At 31.6% G+C, this 21,026-nt stretch overlaps 1 protein-coding gene across 1 annotated transcript; it reads right to left on the bottom strand.

The window, feature by feature from the left end:
* Positions 1-13,899: 13,899 nt before the first annotated feature.
* Positions 13,900-20,762, bottom strand: LOC128162226 (uncharacterized). The gene is made up of 7 exons (XM_052825401.1): positions 20,699-20,762; positions 19,119-19,363; positions 18,895-18,975; positions 17,591-17,734; positions 17,118-17,307; positions 14,218-14,238; positions 13,900-13,986 (listed from the first exon to the last, which is right to left on the bottom strand). Exons 1-7 carry the CDS (start codon positions 20,702-20,704, stop codon positions 13,900-13,902), a joined length of 774 nt encoding a protein of 257 aa, XP_052681361.1. The 5' UTR covers positions 20,705-20,762.
* Between the last annotated feature and the right edge of the window lie 264 nt (positions 20,763-21,026).

The raw sequence follows: 21,026 nt of genomic DNA, 5'->3' as shown, positions 1-21,026 counted from the left end.
AGGACCAATCCTGGACCTTATGATGTACATAACATTTGGTGCCCCTTAACACAATGAACATTTATGGTTCCGGGTTAGTTACCTTAATGTTTTTCAGGATATTTAAGCACTTCCTAGAATTCTAGGGGGGTCAGGACCTACCTGGGGTTCATGACCTTACAACACATACAATTACCGGTATATGTCCCTTGACACAAAGAACAAGAATATACATGGTTCAGGAGTAGGGATCTCAACAGTTTTCATGATATTTGAGTACTTCCTGTTTTTGGGGGTGGGGACCACTCCCGGGGATCATGCCCTACATACTATATGATGAACCTTGACACAAGTAACAAAAATATATCTGTTGAGGTCTCAACTGTTTTCAAGATGTTTAGCAATTTCCTGTTTCGTGAGGGGTTGTTGTTGTTATTGTTGTTGTTAGGATATACATATCATTTGATGCGACATGCCAAAACAAATAAAAATATAAATGGTTTAAGGATCACAATACAGTAACAGTCAATGTATGATTCAGAAGACCCTATGTTCTAATCTCTGAAATTTTTCAAGTTATAACTATTTATCAAAGACTACTAGATTTGCAAGCCTATTTTATCCTAGATTTAGATACCACATGGTTGTCTTTGAGAAACATGATGAACAATTTCAAGGTTTAAAAACAAGACTCTACATACAGTAACACATAAACATTTTAGAAAAATATTCTCATCTACACATTGTGTCCCAATTCTTTACAAAGTTTAGGAAAATCCTGTGCCATGATAAAATGAGTTTAACCTACAAACTTTATAAATACATTAAAAAATGGCCAAAAATTTCAGTGCAAAAAAGCCAAAACTTTTAAATAAATGTATAAAGTTGAACATTCTTGTAATATGTACAACTACACAATGTGTCCGTATATCTGTACAGAGTTAAAGGATAGTAAAGTGTTTTAAAAGGATGTGCTTACAAACTATTCATTACTAAATTCAATAAATGACCAAAAGTCGAAATGCAAAATTACAAATATTACTGGAAAAATAATCTTTCAGCTCAGACGAGATGGAAATGATTTACAAAAGGACTATGTGTGGTATGGTTAAATATCTCCTCCCGATTTCAACCATATTTTAAATAGTATCGTATTAAACTCAAATCTTCATAAATCATTGTACAGAGGATGCCTATCACTTTTATTTTGATTTTAGTCAACATTGCTCATTAGTTGTTTATTTATGACGTCGCCTAAATGACGTAATTCCTGGAAATTTGCAAACAAATGAAAATATTCTCATATTTACTTTATATTTTACATTTGTAATTATAGAGCGCAGGTCTGCTCAAGTGCGATTTTAAAATATTTTTTTCTTCAGAAAGTTATACACTTTATACTAAAAAGCAGTACTTGAGCAAGCATGCGCTTGATGTTTCCCAGTCGAAAAACCATCAAAAACACCCATATTTTGCTAATAAAACAGCAATTTATCCGAATAAGGCAATCTTCATGACGTCATTTCTACATTATGATTTCTCTAAGTTGATAACCTTTTACACCCTTACTTTCAAAATGATTTTAACTATCTTTCACCTTATTTTCAAAGTTCTTTTATAAAACTTTGATTTTGGGGGCAAAAAATGCATAAAACCGCACATTATTCTTTGTGTAACAACTATTTAATACATTACCATTTTATAAGAATATGAGATCATTATTTATAAGTGTCCTTGCTGACTTTAAAGTAAAATACTCCAACATTAATTTAAAATGAGGCTTTCTTTCTTAGAAAATCAATGCTAATACATTTGTGAGAAAAAATATACAAAGACTGCCAATTCCATGAAGGTTTAGTAAAAATATACCATTAAAGTAATTTAAAATTAAAGTAAAAGAAGCATTTTTTTTTTCTTTGTCCATTCATAATTTTGTAAAACAAATTCAAAAGGTTTTTCTTCACCAAGAAATTAAACATTGTTTAATAAATCGTTTAAAAGTTCATTCTTGTTCAGCCCTGTTTCAAAAGAGACATTATTGAATAGTACATGTAACTACGTGATATCATAATTATAAAACAGAATCAAAGGCCGGAACGGCCACAAAGGCGTCGAGCTGACATTTTTTTCTTTTATATAGAATGATACCAATAATTTGAATTTCTGTACTAATAGTCATATCAAATGATAATAATTAGACTTAGAATAGAAAGTATATGAATTATGTTTTCTGCTGCTTTAAAAACAAAAATCAGTATATTTTCTTATAAATTAGGTAGTGGTGCTTTTTTAACACAATAACTCATCATAATTGCAAAAATCGAAGAAATTTCAAAGTTCAGAAATAATTTGTTTCTTTCTGCTTCAAACAGTCTTTGAACAACTTTCACAGGTTCATAATTTGAATACATTAACAGTGTGTCCCTAATTATAATATTATAACATACATTTATTTATTTAATTCCCGTTTGAAACAAGATTTCCTATGGTATGGTTGTTTACAAACAAATCCACAACACGTGCTATCAAAAATGCTCGACCAAACTAACTGCATTATCGAGTTTATTTTTGCAACGAAATTGCTAGATACATTTATCGCTTACATTTATTTTGGAGACCGTGCCCGATAACAGATGAATTTACATCTAAAATGTTATTTCTATCGGGCACGGTCTCCAATTAAAATGTAAGCGATAAACTAAAATAATATCTAGTGAATCTTTACACTTAGCCCTGATTGTATTCATCCGCCATTTCTTGATTAAGCAAATTTATTCTTATGCAATGAGTTGTCAATCACCAGGGAGGCAAAGTTGGGTTTTTTGTACACAATTTAGTTGAATAAATGGAAAAAAAAATCTTGTAATACGTTTAATACTTTAAGGAACTTATTTCTTATGTGCATCTAAATGGCGGTGCATCGCGTGAATTTTTGGACGATTGCCAATCCAGACGATCGCTAGAAGGCTGCTGAGCATTAGCTCGACGCCTTAAAAACATATTGAAATGCATTTGTATATATCCCCCCCCCCCCATCTTTTGATTTTAAAATTACATGCATTAATTAAAAGTGTAAACCTCATGACATTATCATACCATGCAAATTGTTGACTTCCTCAAGTCAATCCTCAAAATTCTCCAACATTTCAAACCAAATCATTATATCATAAAATATCATGCAAATTGTTGACTTCATCAAGTCAATCCTCAAAATTCTCAAATATTTTAAACCAAATCATTTTATCATGAAAAAATTACCCTTTACATTAATTTGTAAATGTACACGTTACTTTTTGGTTAATAGACTTGCTATTAATATGCGATTTTAATGTTTCCGTGATTAAATAATGCAACAATAATTTTCAGTAATTGTATTATTTACTCCGTTTTAAACTCATTTTAACTATGCAAAAAATAATCCTAGATGTAAATGTATATAGAGACATTTGGGAGTAATATCATTCTTTGACAGCATTGATTCTAAAATTTGGTTTTATTTTCTTTAATCCTTACACATTTTAATTCTTCCTTGGAAAGAAACATATGTTTTCTACAGAAAATACACTTAAGGTTAAAATCCATGCTGTTCATGTTTTATCATTATATTGGGCCACATAATAGCTGCACTTCTATAAATTACATGATTTATTTCATTTAAACTCTCTAAAGTACCGGTATGTCTTCTTATCTGGTTATTGACATATTAAGCTTATTGAAGATGTATCCACACCAACTTGGCAATGGCAAGTAAGATTTACCCCCTTATTAATGCTTATAAAGCATGAAATGGCATATATGTATTGGTACTCCATATTCCAATGTATTGGAAGAAAATCATTCACATTAACAAACTCAAAAGAGAACGTAGTGTTAAATAATAAATTGAAAGTACATGTACCAAAATTTACATTTGATAAGTAGCAAAGGGCAGGTTTTTTAATAAAGAGTAACACAACACTGTAGCCTAGGGGTTTGTGTCTTTGCATCACCAGAATGTCCATTGCTTCCATTCTGCATAGCTTTAAAGTCACTCATTTTATTAACCAAACACCTACTTACTTCTGAGAAAAATTGTGTAAAATTTTCTACACCATGGTTTTTCAAAGATTTTGACCATTCATATTTTGACCATTTTCTTTCTATTTCAACTTTTTATACACCCCCCCCCCCCAAAGCTAATTTTAATCATAAAGTCGAATGATAAAGTTATACCATTTGAATACCACACCTTTACATGTCATTAACTTACCAGTCTTTAGTTTACTATGTGTCTTTCACTTATTTTGTTTATTTAATCTCCATGCTCTTAAAGTTTGTCTATCAAAATTTTCACCATTGTTTTCGTGACAGAACAAATTCGAATCACAATGGCCGTCTTATCACAAACACGGGTTGTCTTTCTTATCATAAAATGGCGTTAGATCAGAGGCCTGTTCATCAGACGGACTAATGTTACACCGTAAAACACATTAAAAGAAAGATAATCTCGATGAACAGCTGTTCTCTAATTGTTTAAAATAAATAACACAATAATATTGTGGTGTAAATCTACCATAAGCAACTAGTTTATCGTGGTTATGAGTAGCTTGCCTCCAGTTTTACACTTGAAAACTTATCAGTGACAGATTCACAAACAAACTAAACTTACGCTGATAAATAACACGCAGAGATGGCCGTGTATTTCGTTACTTTTATACTATCCCCTCCAGTTGTTTCTGACGTATATTCTAACTACATTTTCTCGATCAAATCATGGTCACAGCATATTGATGGATGACGCTTTGAAAATTGGACTTTGACCTTTCCCTTTCGGTGGAACTGGTTAATGCGTACCTAGAATAATTCGATTTGGATTTATATCCCTGCATCAGTGGCTAATACTACAAACACTAACGTCGCTTTCATGCTTGAGATAATAAAGTTATAGAACGTAGTACACATGCAAAAATGGCTAAAAATGGAGTAGCCCCCCCCCCCCCCCCACTTAATTTATAGCAAAGTTAGACAAGAGACATAAATATCATAAATTTACATATTTAATTGTATGTCTCTGGTTTGACATAACCATGAAGATGACCTTTTTTTCTTTTTTGCTTGTCATGATTTTGACAAGACTAACCCTCCCCTTCTTTTAATTTGCTTTTAATGCCACTGATTGATTTAAAATTGGTAAATATGCATGAAAATGAACAATAAAGCAAATTTAATGGTATAATCATAAATAGAATATTGCAGAAATTAATGCACCTAATAGACAGCCTAAATTAATTATTTGAAACTGTTTAAATGATATGACCACTAGCAAAACTGCTCTCAATCACACTTTTTCCTTAGCACCTTATAAAGCAAATCAAAGGAAATTAAGGCTGTGCCATCATCCCCCTACTTTCAACATCCTTGTAACAGACTAAAAAGGGAAATAAGAGCTAGGCCTGATTCATCTCCAGAATTGAAGTCTTTGATCCACTCCAGTATTAGTACTGTCAAATGTTATGACATTGTATATAGTGTCTCTGCCTCAATATAAAATATGAAGCTTTAAATTTTAATCATTATAATATGCATGCAAGTTTCTTCTCATGCACTAAAATTATCATTAGAAGCTTTTAAACTGCATACCAACTCAAACAAAAAACACCCCTCTAACTAGAGATAATCATTAAAATTCATTTCATGAATCTTTACAACATTCATAAGCCTTCAAGTACAGCAACTCTCAATTTAACAAAAATATCAACAGGTACTTTATTCGAAAATGTCCTGTGCCATGCGCGGATCTAGAGGGGGGGTCGGGGGGGTCCCGACCCCCCCTGGAAAATGAAAATTTATTAAATTTACATAGCAAAATTATCGCGAAAATATGCCTCGGACCCCCCCTGGTAAACACAATTATCCTTCGGACCCCCCCTGGAAAAATTTTCTGGATCCGCGCATGCTGTGCTACCTTTAACTTTTACACTAACATCTTATGAAAACACGTTTTGTTTTCGACTTAGAAAGCTAATGCAATTCTGAAAAAAAAATATACCACATATTGCCAAATCCATCAAGGTTTAGAAAAGATATGGCCATTTAAGTGAACCCACCATTTTTACTTTCCTCTATTCAACACAGCTTTAGGTTCTCCATAGTATAACATCTTTACCTAACCTTTTAGAGGTCAATTGTTGTTCAACCTCCCTTAGTAAGAAACTTTTTTCAATACAACATACACCTACATGATATGACCATGATAAAAGAATCACATCCCTTATCCATATACATGTACATTGTAAATTAACCGACCCCCCACATCTAATCTTTTGATTTTCATAAAAAGTCATGGTTTGAAAACTTTTACATAGTTTTATGAAACTTGTGGCAATTTCTTTAAATCATTTTTTACACATATTTGAAACCAATGATACTAAATTTTGATCTTTTATTGTTTATTGAATGATTTGTAGCATTTTAATTAACTCATAAATAGACAAGTATTCCTGCATGTGTTTTCTTTTTTTATGAAAAAAGTAAGCTAATATCATATTTAGTGAATATCTTATTCATTTTGGTTTCTGGTCTCCTTTTAACCATGATGCTAACACAGTAAGACATACAAGTTTGACATTTGCCTTAAATTAAAGTAAAATTCAGACACACCTGGGTAGTGGAGACGGAGCAGAACTCCATGAAAAATGTTCAAATTTTACATGTTTTCCTACATTTTATTTACACATATACATTAACAGGTAAAAATTTGTTGTTCCTTGTTCATTTGAAAAGTAAATATCATAGCAGATGTTTTTCAAAAGTACATTTACATATTCTACATGTAATCTTAATGGTGACAATTGGAGCGATTTTCAATTATGTAAACACATATAAATATAAAATTATAAAATACAAAATAAAAGAAATATAATTGTAAATTTCTTTAAACAGCCTTAATTTTGTTTGTCATAATTTCCTATCAAACACAAACCCGAACAAGGCATGATGCTTTCTTAAAGTTCCATCACAGTAACTGTTTATGAATTATCCGATTTAATTTGAATTACCGGTAAATAGTCTGTAGAACACAAGAATATGCATGTGGGTAGAGATGACAGGTTAACCTCAACATGTAAAAACCATGTGACCTCCAATAGCTGAAATAAAAAAAATAATTAGCTGTGTTAACATACATGTACTTATAATACATGTAGCTATGTTTATATTAAAATATGCATAGTATTTCTGGGAAATGCACTGACCATGCAGTGTAATTATAGTATGACATACTCCAATACATGACATTAACATTTAGGCAGAACAACAACAAAAACATTCATATCAAGTCATAATATATAGCATTTCAAAATTTTCTTAGGCATTGACACATAATGAATTGAGAGAGAGAGAGAGAGAGAGAGAGAGAGAGAGAGAGAGAGAGTATATTAGCCATCCGAACAGCGTCAAAGTATAATCTTTTGCTAGACCATTTCTTATAAAATGAATTCTATTGGGTGTTTTTTGCTAATAAATTTAGCGAGTTTTTTTTTCTTTCTTTTCTAATTAATTACATGTTTTCAAACAATGCTATGTTTAGTGCGCATAAAATTTCATGAACAAATTTACAAACCTTTTTATTTAGGTTGCACATTGAAAAAATGAGGGATTGACAATACATGCTCATTTTGAAATTTAATGCATTGTTAATTTCCTTTACTAGACAGAGATATTTAGAAAATGACGTTGCTCTGCGACAAACATTTTCTTTGTAATACATTTTCTTACTGTAAAAATTTAGATGTAATATGCATGTAAAGTTTACCTAAAATGAAGCAATTAATATATATAAAATATAAACTGATCTATAAAAAAATTACAATGGTTCTGTGAAATAATTAAATCTTGAGAAGAATGTTTTATACTACATTGTAATAGATATCAGGGAACATTAACCTAAAATCTGAGCTTGAGATAATATGAAGTTCTTTTCATCTTGCACTCTGTTTTACATGCTAATCCTTCACGAGCGATAACCATATAAACTGAGAGCCAGGTGAAAGATCTAATTTTCATCAGATTGAATATTTACCATGTCAAATATATTCATTTAATTAAGCACAAGCCTGCATGTCTGAGTTTTTTACCTAATAAATTAACTGAAGGCGATGTGGAAAAGATTTGCTATAGCCTATTCAAATATGTAGGGTTAAGTTATCATCATGCAAACATGCACTTTAATTACAACATTCTACTCTTGTGTACCTTGGGATTACCACCCCTTTTAATAGCAATGTTTTACAGTGTGTGATGTGTTGTTCAACATGTTCAATACACAATAAGACATACATACACATAATAATGAATAGAAATTAAAAAGAGTGATGTGCAAAAAAAAAACCCACGTGAAAATACACTGGACAGATAATATTCCGAGATTCCTCTGACTTTAACGCCCGTTTTCATATTGTGACGCACGTCAAAAGCGGAGGTTAGAGTCAGAGGAATCTCGGATTAGATTTAAAAGTGCATAAACTTTGAAAAGGAAAAGTCAAAACGACATATCCTGTATTGAAACATACCTTTATAATCTGTCATTCGTCAGTAGAGCTGAATTTTCCACTATCGACGTCTTGCAGGCCATGCTTCTTTTAAAAATGTTGACACACCGCTATCAGCTGTTCACTGGCTGTTGTTTGCAGTCAAAGCATGGTGAATCGTACGATAATTATTTCGATTAAAACTAGTAAGTTTGTGTTTAATATGTAGACCACAGATTAAAATGCATTACATTAATGCATTTATTTTCAAGTAAATAATCTCAATAATATTTGAAATCTTTACAAACTCTAACGTTATATTCAGTGATCCGATCTACATTGTTTTAAGTGTTGTTCTATTATTCAACAACTGGAAGATCCGCGACTAGGCTTAAAATATCGTGATTAACCAAATTTCAAAAAAGATTTTCGATCGCTTTTTGCTGATAGAATCGGGATCTGTGTCTTCAACTCTAGCTAGGCCCTACATAGGCCCAACACGCGGAATCAAAATGTCCGGAAAAATCAATATTTAAATCCCGATATCTCTGCAATGCATCACCCGATTTTAAAACGAATTTCAGTTTTGTCTTTAGTTTTGCATACTCTATTACATGCATATTTTTATGTCTTTTAGATAGTTTTATGATCAGTACGAATTTTTTACAGCAGAAGTTTGAATTTTGCACTATTTTTAAAACCAAGAACACGGAATCAAAAATTCCGGAAAAATCAATTTTATAACCCCGATATCTCTGTAATGCTTAGTCCGATTTTAAAACGGATTTCAGTTTTGTACTCAGCATGAAAATTACCATAAGACACGTACGTTTAGTTTTTAAAATTGAAAAACATGAAAATTCAAAAAAATTGGTTTTGCTTCCAGTTTCGACCGGAAGTGTCCGAATTAAGTTTCCAGCCTTATGTCATAAGTAAATACGTAGTTCTACCTTCTGTGTAAATCTCATACCTTTATCTAAAATCAAAACTGAGAAAAGCTCCGGACAAAATCACTTTTTAAAACGTGAAAAACGTCAATATCTGACGAATTTGATGACGTCATCAAAATTTTTTTTCATATCATAGAGATCTTTCAAAAACACATAAAACCTGTAAATTTCAAAGCATTCGATGCAAGCGTTTTTGAAATATTTGAGTTGGAAAAAAAATAAAAAGAATAATAATAATAAGAATAAGAAAAAAAAGAAACCGTAGAAAAACAAAAGGGTCTTCCGTTGGAAACGGAAGACCCTAATAAGAACTAGAGCAAAGCTCGTTGCAAAGCAACGAGTGGGTCTTCCGTTGATGTCGGAAGTAAAGCTTGAAGTTCCTGTAAGAAGCAGAGCTCTTAAACCAATAACAAGAGTAAATTAAATAAAATGATGAAAAAAATCGAATTATTCCTGGTACGACTTAACAAAACCCGAATGATTTTAAGTACGACTTAACGAAAACCTTTTCGATTTCAAGAACGACTTAACAAAAAAAATCCGAATGTGTTCAAGTACGACTTAACAATTATTTTTGGAACGAGTTAACTTTACTTTCAACATTACGCTATTTTTTAAACCAAGGACGCGGAATCAAAATTTCCGGAAAAATCAATTTTTAAACACCGATATCTCTTTAATGCATCGTCCGATTTTAAAACGGATTTCAGTGTTAGATTCAGCTTGATAAGCTTTATAAAACACATATTCATTTTTGATTTTATCAGAAAATTCATTTTTTCGAAAAATTTGTTATACTTCCGGTTTCGACCGGAAAAGACGGATTTTTATTTCCAGCCTTATTGCACATGTAAATTGCCAAATTCATAATCAGAGAAAATTTCAAGACTCTATCTTAAAGCGTTTTTGAGAAATGTCGCGGACAAAATGACTTTTTTTAAAGTTTAAAAATGACGTAACGTCAAAACGGAAGTGACGTTGTTATGGAAACTTTAACATCTTTGAGGCATTATAATTGCACATAATCCCTGAAAGTTTCCTTTAAATAAGTTGAAAACTTTTTGAGTTATGAAGCCGAAAAGGAGTCAGAAAAAAAAGAAAAAGAAAAAAAACTAGAGCAAAGCTCGTTGCAAAGCAACGAGTGGGTCTTCCGTTAGTGTCGAGAGTAAAGCTAGAAGTTCCTGTAAGAAGCAGAGTTCTAAAACCAACTACAAGGGAAAATTAAAAAAAAATATTTTGAAAATATCGAATAATTCTTAGTACGACTTAACTATATCTGAATGATTTCAAGAACGAATTAACAAAATTCTTTACAATTTCGAGAACGACTTAATAAAAAAAAACCGAATGTGTTCAAGAACGAATTAACAATTTCCGAATTCTTTTAGGTACGAGTTAGTTTTACTTTGAACATTACACTTTTTTCTTAAAGCTGCTTGGTCCGATTTTATATCAAATTTTATGCACGCTTTTAAACGATGGCTATGCTTAATATATGTATAATAATAGACATCGCAGTAGTTTTACCCGTCAATTATGCCAAATTTCAATGAAGAAAAATACGTACAAAATTTGCTAACAAAACAAACGACATTAAAAGGTACCGCGTTATTTCGCCTCATGTTAAATTTCACCCCTGGCGACGAGACGGGAATGGTTGTATTACGACTTTGACATCGCTCTAAATAAAGGTCGAAATGATCAGACAAATTACAAATAAACATGTGTACGTTTTGTTCGCTAATATTTCCAAAGTCTGCTTTCTTTACAATCGATGCATAGCATGCGGGTTGAATAACCCCAATCATTCGGGGGACGAAACCAAGCGGTTTCCTTTTCTAAACATTCCCGTGATGCATTTTGGTTTGTTTTTTCGTTTGCCCAAATAGAAATTATTTTTATTTACTTTGAATATTTCTAACTTTGAAAGGAGACTGATTCTGCTGGTGTAAATAGGAGAAAGTCCATAACTTTCTGAGATAAATGATTTGTATGGAACAAATTTTGATACTGAAATTACAAAATAAATCGGACCAAGCAGCTTTAACCAAGAACGTGGAATCGAAATTTCCGGAAAACTCAATTTTTAAATCCCAAGAATGTTTGGCTTTGCATCGTCCGATTTTAAAACGGATTTCAGTTTTAAATTAAGCTTAATAAAACCTTCTTTGTTGATTTATAATTAATAGCAAATTATTGGTCAGAAAAGAGTTATTTTAAAAGACTTAATAGCCCTTCTGGCCCCTAATTTGAGGGGTCAGCCCCTTTTTCTTGATATCAAATAAAAGGTCTTGCTAATATAAACATATTTTGTTCTACAAGTATTCGTGAATTATAAACCGTTATCGAGATATCTAAACAACTGTGTTTTAGGGGCCGACCCTATAACCCCTTACCAGGGCCACTAACAACAACATTTTTGGCATCATATTGTTAAGAACATTATTTTGAACAACTTTTTTTCTACATTGTTTTTCAAAATATTTCTCCTTTTTCAAATATTAATGATCAAAGTTTTGAATTCTGGCCCCTTGAAACCCCTAATTACGTAATATATGACAGGTATGGTAATGTATAGATGAACAGCCGTACAATGAATATTTTTGCTTGTTTAATTAATAACAAATTATTATTCAGTAAAGAGTTATTATAAGAAGATGTTAGACCCCTCTTGACCCCTGATTTGAGGGGCCAGCCCCTTTTTCTTGATATCAAATTAAAGGTCTCGCAAATATAAACATATTTTGTTCAACAAATGTTCACGAAATGTTAACCGTTCTTAAGATATCTGTACACATGTGTTTTAGGGGCCGGCCCTTTATCTCCTAAATGGGGTCATAAACAAAAAAAAATTTATGGTAGCATAATGTACAGAACATTATTTTGAGCAACTTTTGTTCTACAATGCTTTTCAAAATATTTCTCCTTTTTCAGATATTAATCATCAAAGTTTTGAACTTCTGGCCCCTTGAAACCCCTAATTACGCAACATATGACTAAAGTATGGTACTGTATAGATAAACAGCTGTACAATGAACATTTCTGCTTCTATAATTAATAACAAATTATTATTCAGTAAAGCGTTATGGTAAGAAGACTTTACAACCCCCTTGGCCCCTAATTTGAGAGGCCAGCCCCTTTTTCTTGATATCAAATGAAAGCTCGTGAAAATTGAAACAACTCTTGCATTACATGTTTTAACAAAATATTTATGCATCAAAAGGTATAACGGATAATGTGCAAAAATTTCGTTAACAAATTTGATGCTAATTTTCAGGTTCAGGCGAGCTTTAAGGCCTTGAGCAATTTTTATAATTGAAAGCATGGGGGTACATCTACAGACATTCATCCACAATCCCTGAAAATGTCAAGCTTCTATCTTGATTAGTTTCGGAGTAGAAGCGTGGACAAAATGACCCTTAAAAATTTATAAAATCGTCAATATCTGAAACCGGAAGTGACGTCAACAAAAAATTTAACTAAAAACATTTATCCCCTCCGATGTCCTATAAGTCCGGAAAATTTCGTGCAAATCGGGCGAATAGTTTTTGAGAAATAAAGCTTTAAAGAAAGCAGAAAAAGAATGTTAAGAATAATAATAATAGAAAGAAACAGTAGAAAAACAAGAGGGTCTTCCGTTGGAAACGGAAGACCCTAATAATAATAAAAAGAAACCGAAGAATAACAAGAGGGTCTTCCGTTGAAAACGGAAGACCCTAATAAAGAAAAAGAAACCGTAGAATAACAAGAGGGTCTTCCGTTGGAAACGGAAGACCCTAAAAAAACAAAAACAAAACAAAAACCAGAAAACCACCTTTAAATATGCAAATTATGCATTTATATTATCATAACGTTCTTTTTATCAAAACAATAAGGTTGAGAATTATGATCTGGTTATTCTTGAAAATAAGTAATCCTAGTGAAATAACTGCAATTGAAGTTATTTCTTCTTGGATTGAGGAATCTGCAAAATTCAATTGAAATTAAACAGTGATTTACCGTGATTCAAATTTACAGACATCCTTACAAGGGTTTGAAATTAGAACTTAATATCTTGCTAAGTTTTTAGTAATCATGACAATTGTCGAATTTAATTTTTGTATGACTAACAGTTAGTAGATAAAAATGAAGAAAAAATTCGATTTTGTCCCGCCAAAATCCTAACCACGCCCGTTAAAAAAACAAAAACAAAAAGCGTATGAGATATGTGTTACCATTAGTCAATTGAACGACGGGTCTGAAAGAAATCATTAAGGTGATTAATATGATAATACAAAAGTAACAAAACTATCTTAATTTGTTCTTTTCATAATCATGATACTTATCAAATAATGCACATTGTCTCTTGCAAGTTAGAACTCGAAAAATATCATCTCAACACTACTTTGAAACGTTCACAAATAAAAGTTTAAGTTTTAAGTAATTTTGACAAGTGTCGAATTAAATTTTTGTATGACTAACAGTTAGCAGATAAAAATGATGCCCGTTAAAAAAACAAAACAAAAAGCGTATGAAATATATGTTACCGTTGGGAATGTGGGCGATGTGGTCTGAAAAAAAATCATTAAGGTGATCAATATGATAATACAAAAGTAACAAAACTATCTTAATTTGTTCTTTTCATAATCATGATACTTATCAAATAATGCACATTGTCTCTTGCAAGTTAGAACTCGAAAAATATCATCTAAACATTACTTTGAAACTTTTACAAATAAAGTTGCTTTCTCATATCACATTGCAGACTTTTTTCTGGTAGATGATTTGATTGTATCAATTACCGATGTGGCTGTAGTTGGAGTCTGAAAGAAAAAAATATGATTTAGGAATTCATTCTAGATCCAATTTGTATAGTTATATTTTTCAGAAAAATTAGTCTTCACAAAATTGTTCGAATTCGAAGGGAAAACTTGTCATCATAAGAAATAACAAGAGGCCCAGGGGCCACATAGCTCACCTGAGCAACAATTGCCTTAATTCTGATCAAATTAGCATTACAGTATCAAAATATCTTGACAACTAAGTACAGATCTTGCTAAAAAAATTTGAAAATCTGCCGATTTTTACCACCTCTTTTTTTTGGTAAATACCAAGCTCCTTTTAATGTTGTACCTTTAAGAAGATTTTTCTCTATTCCTATATACCCCCCCCCCCCCCCCCCATTTCGTGGCCCCACTTATCTCTAGGGAATCATGGTTTCATCAAACTTAAATCTGCATAACCTGTGCTTTCACACTAAGTACTGGGTTTTTTGACCGAAAACTTTCCCAGTATATTTTTAAAGATTTTCTCTATATATTCCTATGTAAAAATTCAAACCGCCATCACGGCACCGCCCTATCACTAGGGACTGTGATTTTGCAAACTTGAATTTACACTTCCAGAGGATGCCTCTACACAAGCTTAAGCTTTTCTGGCCAAATAGTCTTTAAAAAGAAGATTTTTAAGGATTATCTCTATATATTCCTTTGTAAAAATGCATCCCTCATTGTGGCCTCGCCCCACCCCTGGACTACTATTTAAACAAACTTCAATCTATACGATTTGGGAATGCTTTCACTCAAATTTGGGCTTTCCTGGCCTTATAGTTTTGAGAAGAAGATTTTTAAAAGATTTTCTCTATATATAAAAATTTATCCCCCATTGTGGCCCCGCCCTACCCCCAGGGACCATGATTTATACAAACTTGAATCTACATTATCATTGGATGGTCACACGCCAATTTGAGCTTTCTTGGCTAAAAAGTTTTTAAAAGAATTTTTTTTATAGATTTTCTCTATATATTCCTGTACAAATCTTATCCTCCAATTGTGGCCCCACCCTACCCCCGAGGACCATAATTTGAACAAACTTTAATCTACACTATCTGAGGATGCTTCCAGTCAAATTTGAGCTTTCCTGGTTTAATAGTTTTTGAGAAGAAGATTTTTAAAGATTTTCTCCATATATTCCTATGTAAAACTTGATCCCCAAATTGTGGCCCCCACCCTACGCCAGGGGACCATGATTTGAACAAACTTGAATCTACAATACCTGAGGATGTTTTTTTTTAATTTGAGCTTTTCTGGCCTGATAGTTTTTGAGAAGATTTTTAAAGATTTTCTCTATATATTCCTATGTAAAAAATTGCTCCCCCTCTTGTGGCCCCTCCCTATCTCCGGGGACCATGATTTGAACAAACTTGAATCTACACTACCTGAGGATTCTTCCATTTTAATTTGAGCTTTTCTGGCCTAATAGTTTTTGAGAAGAATATTTTTAAAGATTTTCTCTATATATTCCTATGTAAAACTTGATCCCCCTCTTGTGGCCCCTCCCTACCTCCGGGGACCATGATTTGAACAAACTTGAATTCACACTACCTGAGGATGCCTCCACACAAGTTTAAGCTTTTCAGGCCTAATAGTTTTTGAGAAGATACCAACAAATTTTCAATAATTCTCAAATATCTCCCCTTTAAAGAGGGCGTGGCCCTTCATTTGAACAAACTTGAAACCCCTTTTCCTAGTGGTGCTTTGTGCCAAATTTGGTTGAAATCTGCTCAGCTGTTCTTGAGAAGAAGATGAAAATGTGAAAAGTTTACAACGACGTCGACAACGACGACAACGACAGACAACGGACAAATTTGGCTCTGGCTTAGGTGAGCTAAAAACGAAACGTAATGTCCTCATAAAAAAAAGGCCAGATGTTGACGGCTTTTTAATAATTCAAAATTCAAATGAAATTAAAGAGTGATTTACAGTGATTCAAATTAACAGACATCCTTACAAGGGTTTGAAATTAGAGCTTAATATCTTTTTAAATAATTCTAATCCACTGATTAAAGATCTGAGAATTAAGAAATTAGTTCTGTTGAATTCTAACATTAGATTCGCGGTGGCTCAATTTTTGTGGAATTGGTGGCTACCTCTCATCCACGAATTAACATCCTCCGCAAATTAATAAAGAAGGGCTAATGAGTCATATATCTTTTCTGTAGGTACAAGATAACACACAAAAGTCCGTTCTCATGAACCATTTTGATTTGATAAATCCATGAAAAATGGCCCCAACGAATGTTAATGATTCCAAGGAATAATGATAAAATGCTGGATGGGATTTACATTTTTTGCTCGATAAATTTTCGTAAACGGCACACTAAAGGACTTTAATAAACTTTGAAATCAATTTACTTGCTAATGAAAAAGCACGAAACCATTAACACGATAGAATAAACTAAAAAAAAACCTGTTAACACTAAACGATAAACCTGATACGATTTACGCACGATATGAATAAATGATAAACGCACGATATTTTCGACTGTTTTAATTAATAGCAAAGATTTGCTCTGTTTGTTTGCTTTTAATGCACATTTAAACATAAAAATACGCGCAATAATAACTCAAATATGACACGTTGCAAATATTAACACACGTAACTACATGTATTGTTCTCAAACCTAAGACGGATTTGTGCTTTTAGTTGGAACCTAAACTACAAGGGATACAGTTTAGGGGTTTGTACTTTGTAAATGCATGTAGATTTTCGTTTAAAGAAACAAAATCATGACAGTATTCTTTTTAATTAATTCACACAAATTAAAATGTCAATAACTTTATCTTAATAAATAAAAACAAAAACTTCTACAAAAAAGAATACAAAATAAAATATCTATATTTTATTCAAGATTAAAACGTACCGTAAGATTAGTTGTTGAAACAACACAGGGAGAAAACTTGTTGCAGGAACAGCACTGTGGAAGATTAAGTTGTATCAGTCTAAATCCAAACCTTTCACAGTAGACCCAAACGTGAAATGTCCGGAAGTTGTCTTGTAGACATTTACTCATTTCAGATTCAGATCCAGTTTCAGAGCTATTGACACACGGTCTAAAAATTTAGAAAATAGTTTGTTTTCATGAAAACATTATTTCATAAAGTGATATCACAATCTCATGTAAATCTCTAGGAAAGGCTATACCAAACTACAGAATGATATCTGTTTTATGTTTTGTGTAATTTTTTAACGACTTATGATTTCGTCTTCATAATAACCATCATTATTGTTTCTAAAGATACTTATGCATGTTTTGTTAGTAAATAAAGAAGAATATTTACACCAGATAAAAAATCAGCCCCACATTAATTTCAATTAATAAAAAAATCAACTTACGATTTTTCAGAACATTTGGCATACATCACACACTGCTTTTCGGGTTGAACGACGTAACATCTCTTTCCCAAAAATTTAACCTTTGTGGGAAAAGATAGTTCTGATGGACATGAGCTTTGAAGTCCTGGTGTAGCAAAGCTTTGTCTATGTAAAAATAAAATGGATTATTTTGATTTACGAATAATTCAATATAGATTCAATATAGATAATTATCGATATACGATTACCATGTCATACCGTTATACGAGATTTAGATGAGCTTACATAAAATCAAATTGGAGGAACTAACATGTAATGATTACAATTTAATAATTACAAAATAGATATTATAATTATGCTTTTTTTTTTACCATGATTTGGTTTTTGGAATGTGTAAAAAATACCTTTGAAATGATTCTCTCTTGGACAGTTATTTGGAATAAACCAAATAAATAGCTAAATGTGTTATGCGTTTTTCTATTACTCGGTTACCGAAATAGGGATGTGAAAACCACGTAAATTTTAATTTTGTTTCAAAGATGACGATGTGTACACATTCAATTACTGTTGAATCATCCTGGTTTGTGGGGGATCGGGCCAATATCTGTGGCTATTTTGGGTAACCCTTTTCGACAAATTTACACCCCCACGAACGTATTTGCATGTTCAAGCATTCGTTTGCTATTTATTAAAATTTTTCAGAACTTGCTACCAACCAAATTGCCTCCCCACGAAACAAGTAGATTTTAGCTACCCACGAAATTTTGCCCCTTAAGAATAAATACGCTTCCTCGATTAAAATTAGCCTATGGATGGCTAATATTAAAGCATTTTGAAGCAAAAAATAGCAAGGTGAGATATATTGAACAATTGACGGTTTTCATATAAACTTTACTTCACTTTTTTGAAATTGTAAATCTAAATACATCGCATAATATCACAAATAATAAAAGATTCGAATTAACGTGGTCAGAATCAAATTAATGTTGTTTATTTCATTAATCATATTACTGAAAAAAATGCAAAATAAATGTTTTATCATATACGCACGAGTCAAAAAATTTGTACACCACCTTTTTTCAGTGAGATTTTAAAGGATAAAAATTTCATTTTTTGCATGTAACAAATTTTGCTAATTTTGAGTTAATCTGCAGTCTTTTTTTGGTTTGTATAAGTAAAACATTTACTTTACAACAATTTGTATAACATACAATACTGAACATAATTTCTGCATCATATATTTTTGCGACGCGAATGATTAAGAATTTGATTATTGATTATTGCTAACATAACGGATAAACATTATATTCCAACCATAACCTTACCTTTGATCGCATTGACGATACAGTGACTTTATGGCATATTCATCGAACGGATTTTTGTGGAGAAGATATCTAATTATGAATCTAAGTTAGAAAAAAATACATATTCTTAATTTTTTAACCGATATAATGAAACAAGTATACTTGCATTATGTTCTTACATCGTAATAAATATTTGGCCTCATAATAAAATTGCTATCTGAAAATTGATTTTTAATATATTGAACCTGATGCCAACTGATTGGTGTTCATCACTGACAGAAATGTCCACATTGTCTGGTCCCGATTCCCAACAATCGTCCTTTTTGTTAAACTCCCCCACAACAGTTTGGAAATCCTTGTTGATTTTGGCGTGGCCCGATGACCGACGACCCATATCTAGACTCTGTAATTTGTCCTGTTGCAACCCACCTTCCTCCAGAGTATGACAGAATTGAGAAAACGTCAAAACCATTACAGCCAAGCAAAAACTCTATATAAAAATCAAGTAAGAGGGCTGTATTATTGAGATCTTAATCTTATATCTTAATGCATCAATACTGTATTTGGAATACTCCTTTACTAAATCTTAGTTCTGAGCTAATTTTATATTTCTATTGTTTTCGAACTTGTAAAGAGTTAACGGTATATTAAATGGATACTTTTTGACCATCTGGCTTTAGAACATATGAATGATGTGATGAATCTGCTACCGCTTCTCATACATTTAGCTGTTGATCATGCAAATGACGACCTTTTCATTTTATTTAGACATAAAATGCTTTCTTTCTTCTTTATATAACCCGCCATAGCTGTTCCTGTAAATTCTTTATGCAATGATCTGTACATTCATATCCCACATCAAAGAAAGAAAGCATTTTATTGTTTATATTTACATCTTTCTTTTAGGAAATTAAATTGATTGTATAAGTAAGACAAATAAACTAAGTTACTATAATTGTACATCAGTACGCTAGTTTAAAGAAACCGCCAAATCTATGGGAATTTGAGTCTGACATCCTCATTGTTTAATTTATTTTATGCAGTCCGTGATTTTTCTTACATGTAAGTCGCTGTAGGTTTCGACCGATCGATAAACGGGGCGGGTAGATTTCAGTTCTGTAGTTTCCATAGAGAGCTATGAATTTGCTAAACTTTTCGTAGGAAATAGAAGGAATCATACTGTGTAGATGTAAATATCTAAAACTGGACGCTCTTGCGATGTAGCTTTGTTGACAACTTATGATGCAAATGAAATGTCCATTATTACTTACTATAGTTTGAAGACAAATCAAATAAAACGCGCAAAAACTCTTCAAGCTTCAAATTAAACATTTTTGATTGAAAAACTATTAAATGTTAATACCTTTCTAGGATCAAATAATGTTTTCAATATCATTAGTTTTGACACCAGTACTTTTTATAGCTTGAAAATTCACGCTATAATTAAATGAGAAGTTTACATATTAACTAACTTTAAATTAACTGAATAGTACTATATTTTCCATTTTTAAAATGTTACCTTAAAAAACTAACTATATTATGATGTTGTTTTTTTTCTTTATCAATCAAAATAAAAATTTGGTCGGAAACTCCATGTAGTATTTTGTAGTATATAAAAAAGTATTAAAAAAACCATTTAAAATTTCCTGAAATTAAAGAAGAAACCATGTAATGTTTTTCCAAATAGAATGCCCTATGTAATCTTTCAATTTGAATAAGTTTAGATAACTCAGCTTTTTGGGATAAAATTCATTTTTGTTTTCAAGTTACTTCCAACAAACCTTTTTGATAATGTTAAAACAAGATAAATTTAATTCATACTCACCTGCATTTTGACCAGGGATTTTATGCACCTGTTACAATAAGATAGTCCAAGATAATTGGATTCACTTTTGTTCACTAACAAAAAAACATTTTATTGATATGTTTTTATGTAGGTTTTTAGTAATAGATAGTAATCTACAAATATTACAAAGCTAATGGAAATATAATAGCATATATCTATGCTCTATTCAATTATAACGACAATATTTACGATTTATCTTATTATCAGTATATTTATCAGAAAAATGATTTTTTACCTACAATTATATATATATATATTCGTTATATTCAGTAGTATATTCTCACTATATAACTCTATATAGACAAAT

The sequence above is a fragment of the Crassostrea angulata genome, chromosome 9 (assembly GCF_025612915.1).
Source record: "Crassostrea angulata isolate pt1a10 chromosome 9, ASM2561291v2, whole genome shotgun sequence".
Classification (NCBI taxonomy): Eukaryota; Metazoa; Mollusca; class Bivalvia; order Ostreida; family Ostreidae; genus Magallana; species Magallana angulata.
This window is presented reverse-complemented; position numbering and strand designations above follow the sequence as displayed.